At 38.0% G+C, this 4,658-nt stretch overlaps 1 protein-coding gene across 1 annotated transcript; it reads left to right on the top strand.

Moving 5' to 3' along the window:
* Window positions 1–2,542: 2,542 nt before the first annotated feature.
* Window positions 2,543–4,248, top strand: ptf1a (pancreas associated transcription factor 1a). The gene is made up of 2 exons (XM_060859148.1): window positions 2,543–3,138; window positions 3,658–4,248. The coding sequence occupies exons 1-2, from the start codon at window positions 2,550–2,552 to the stop codon at window positions 3,858–3,860; spliced, it is 792 nt and encodes a 263-aa protein (XP_060715131.1). The 5' UTR covers window positions 2,543–2,549; the 3' UTR covers window positions 3,861–4,248.
* The last annotated feature ends 410 nt before the right edge of the window (window positions 4,249–4,658 follow it).

The raw sequence follows: 4,658 nt of genomic DNA, 5'->3' as shown, positions 1-4,658 counted from the left end.
CCTCACGCTGCAGCTTGCCGAGACAAGCGTTACACTTTTAGCACAGCCTCCTGTTCTCTAACAAAAATGACCCCCCTCCATCGTTGTTTGAATAGGGTTTGTTGATCGACTCAAACCAGTCAGCATCTCAGGTACCAGCGTAATTTGTTGGCCCTATTTGGCCACCACTGAGAGCCACGCTGCTGCTACCAGCCCCCCTCTATAATAAAACCATACGCGCCCTGTCCTCCAAACACGGCCTTATTTATTCCTCCTTGTCGCTTAATGACCTCTCGAGTAAAATAAAGTGGGCTTAGTCGATGCTAAATCCCGAGCAGATAAAACCTCGCGTCCTGAAAGACCCATTCAGAAAAATCTCGGAGTGTTGACTTGACGCTTCGCTGAATAAAGTGTTAGCGCGCTCACTTCAAAAGTTAATACAACACTGCAGGTGCTCCTTTAAGATACAGGTGTCACTGCTGTGGTGTGGTGTGTGTGTGTTGGGGGAAACAGATGATCAACACACTTTTATATCGTGTACATATACTACATGCGCACTTTGTACAGGTAGTACAAAAGTAACCAGAAACACTATCGATTTTCTCAGCTGTAATTTCTTTCAAATTAAGAAGAGCCAGAAAACGTAAACAAAAGCTGAGACTTAGAACATTTTAGTTTCTAACATTTGAGTGCATGAAATCATTTTACCAAATAATAAACGTCCCAATAATGCAAATATGTAGCCTATGTGTAAACAAACTATAAACCTATCTTTTTACAATATTTTTTAACATACACGTGAGTTTAAAATAAAACGTCTGTTTTTCAATCAACAGTCTATCAGTTAAAGTATTTTATACTATTTCTGTACTGATCGATATAGAAATAGCAAAACATCTGTAGAAAGTCGCATTCATATAAGGATAATACGCATGCGTAAAACTGCAGGTAGTCTAGGAATTCAATATCAAGCCATTTTTCTTAAATAAATTTTAACGTGTTCAACGGATGACAAGGACGCAGTAGTTCTATAAAATGACAGCTGGTGCCGTTTCAGCCACACCTCTGACCTCAAATCACATCTTTGAAACTTTTGATAACCCTTTTATTATGGAACTACAGAGCAACAACGTATTACTAATAGAATTAGTATAATATTAAGTTTAACTGATATATCTGCAAACCATCTCTTATCTACGGAAGTTATTCCGTTATTCAGTGTCTTTTCGGAAAGCGAGATTTCTGTGCGTCCAATGAGGGGAAAAAAACTTGCCACTGATTGACGGCCCCCTGTTCCTCTCCTTCCCGACATCACTCTCTCTCTCTCCATTCGTGCGCCCACGTTTTGTGCTGTATTGTATTTCATTGTGTCGCATTGTGCTGCATTGTGCGGCGGCGCTCGTGCTCTATCCGGAGCCGCGCGTCTCCCTCGGTAATGAAGTGCGCGAGCTCTTGAATGCTACCTGTTTTTTTAAGAGAAGCCTTAAAATAGGGTCGCAGGGGTCAACCTGCCTGAGTGACCTTTCAAAAGCAGTGCTCGCTCCGGCGCATTGTCCGGTTCCCGTGGGTGCAAAAAAGCGCACGTGGACAAACATAAACAGCATTTAATCACTAATAAGAAGGAGACAAACCAGAGTCCTCCAACACCTGAGAGGCTCTTCAACCATTGTTTACAAGCCACTGTTGTTGTTGGGTTTTTTCACCCAGTCATAAAGCTTTTATTTTTAACTGACGGATGGCTCTTTAAGGGCGCAGCCGACTGAAGCTGTTTGCAAATGAGAAATCAATAAAGGCTTATATAATAAAAATAAATGATTTGAAAATATTATTAGACCATAAGCGTTAATAAAATATTGTTTAATATCAACAGGCCATCGAATGACCTAATGAACATGTGTAGAAGTGCATGTCATTCAGAAGATTTGGATAATATGTATATTCTGTAGCTGTTTGTGAATTAGTTATGAATAAAGGAATAAGTACTGAAATTACTTAGCATAATATTCAGCCGCATGTGCACTAATTACATTATTTCTGTAAAAAAAGAACAACCAAATTAGAAATTATTGTGATTTTGTAATTTCAAATTTTTATAGAATTGGTTGTTTACAACAGTTTATCTTTAAATTAATTAGATTCTTCTTCGTATTCCTCTTCTTCTTTTTCTTTTTCTACTTCTTCTTCTTCTTCTTCTTCTTCTTCTTCTTCTTATTATTATTATTATTATTATTATTATTATTATTATTATTGTTAGTATTATTAGTATTATTGTTGTAGTTGTTGTTGTTGTTGATTTACATTTCCATAAAATAAATATATGAATAAATCAATAAAATTCTACTAACCAGTCAAATGTGTTCCCTAATTAATTACTGATAGAAAAGATAATTGTCTTCTTGAGTTTAAGCATCTGAGGGGATAAACAATGTGGGCGTGGCTTATCTTTAGGTGCGCTGCTTCTGTCTCTGCTCACCGCTGATTGGCTGGCGCGCCCCGTTAATGGCACGCGACTGTCTATGTCCTTATAAAAGGTCTTCGCGTGCCGGCTTTTCAGAAACTGCAAAAATAGGATGGAGACCGTGCTAGATCCGTTTTCAGGCTTGGACTCTTTCTCCTCGGCGTATTTCGACGACGATGCTTTCTTCACCGAGCGATGCTCACGCGATCACATGGAAGCAGACGACTTCTTGGACGACGACGTCGACTTCTTCGCGAGCCAAATCCAAGAGTACTACGAGGACTGCCGTGCGCGCGATGACGACTACGGATGCGACATGGGTCGCTTCTCTTCCTCCTCTTCATCTTCTTCCTCGTCGTACGATGTGTCTGGTTTTTCCCCGCGGCGAGGTGACGGTGCGCTGCAGCTGAAGAGGCGCAGAAGAGCGCGGTCAGAACAGGAGATGCAGCAGCTGCGCCAGGCCGCCAACGTGCGCGAACGCAGACGCATGCAGTCCATCAATGATGCGTTTGAAGGTCTGCGCTCGCACATCCCCACCCTGCCTTATGAGAAACGTCTTTCCAAAGTAGACACGCTACGTCTCGCCATCGGCTACATTAACTTCTTGGCTGAACTCGTGCAGTCCGACGCGCCCATACGGAACTCCAATCAAGAAGCTCTAAACCAGCCCAAAAAAGTCATTATCTGCCACAGAGGAACAAGTAAGCATTGTTCAAACATTACCACACTTAACATGCAGCTGTTAGTATTAATAGTAGTGGCATAATTATTACCAATAATAGCTAACTATTATTATTATTAGTAGTAGTAGTAGTAGTAGTAGTATTTTGGTTGTTGTTATTATTATTATTATTATCATTTTTATTATTATTATTATTATTATTATTATTATTATTACGTTTTTTACATTAATTATTTTTCTTTTTACACAAATTCCAGTCATCTTCAGATGTGTTAATGTTTTTAGACTCGTTACGCTCTTTCTCGTTATTTAGAATGCTCATGAAACGACAAACAAGACATCTGATATACAGACTGTAGAGACAAATTGTAGAAAGGACAGGATTTAGATTTAACACCTATGTTAAAAAACCTATAATTTTCCCTAAACCTATACTAATATCCAGAGAAGAATTATTATTATTATTATTATTATTATTATTATTATTATTATTATTATTATTATTATTATTATTATAACATTTTTTTTTTTTTTTAAGGATCTCCTTCTCCTGATGACCCAGATTACGGCCTGCCCCCTCTGGCCGGTCACTCTTTGTCCTGGACGGATGAGAAGCAGCTCCGGGAACAGAACATCATCCGCAGGGCGAAGGTCTGGACCCCGGAGGACCCCCGCAAAGTGCACTTCAAATCCGCGCTCACTAACATCGAGAACGAGCCTCCGTTTGAGCTAGCTGCGTAAATCCCGTTATTTACTCGGTGCACGGACTGTGTGGGATTCTCCACTGTGTTTATATTACTATGTAAATATTTATTATTATTATTATTATTATTATTATTATTATTATTATTATTATTATTATTATTTCAGCTGTCCAGTCTGAAATTGAACTTAGAGCCTCTGGCAATCACTGTGTAGTTCGTCGCTATTTAATTGTTGATTAATTGAATTTTCTGATAATATATTTTTTATAATTTAACGTTGATTTCTACGGATGTCCAACGAGACAGAACCTATTTTTTATAAAAATGAAACGTACCGTGTCTCATATGGTCTATATTTATAATGATGAGGATGATGATGATGATGATGATGATGATTCAATAAATTCACCTATTGATTCATACAAGCCTGTCTGTTTTTCTGTTTCATTCTAACATAACCTGTCATCAGTAATACATAATACATTATACGTTTGGAAACTACACAAAATAAAAAATGGTTCTATAAAGAATCTCCTCAAATATCCGTTGCCTCGTGTGATATAATATGATAAATACAATATCGTATTGACGTATTTGATCTAATAGTTTTGTGTTGATGTGCTGGTAAAATTTTTAATACTTTAAAATATTGCTGTTGGAGGTGTTCATTCACACTAATGATTATGTGCTCAAACCAACAAGTGGTGAATTCAAGGCCAGATTTTGAAGTTTATTAGACTAATTCTAGAGTCATGAGGATAAGACAGCCCTCCCAGACTGATCTTTTATTGTGTTGAAAATGTCAAGTAACTAAATGACTTCATTGTAACAGGAG

The sequence above is a fragment of the Tachysurus vachellii genome, chromosome 1 (genome assembly GCF_030014155.1).
Source record: "Tachysurus vachellii isolate PV-2020 chromosome 1, HZAU_Pvac_v1, whole genome shotgun sequence".
Lineage (NCBI taxonomy): Eukaryota > Metazoa > Chordata > Actinopteri > Siluriformes > Bagridae > Tachysurus > Tachysurus vachellii.
This window is presented reverse-complemented; position numbering and strand designations above follow the sequence as displayed.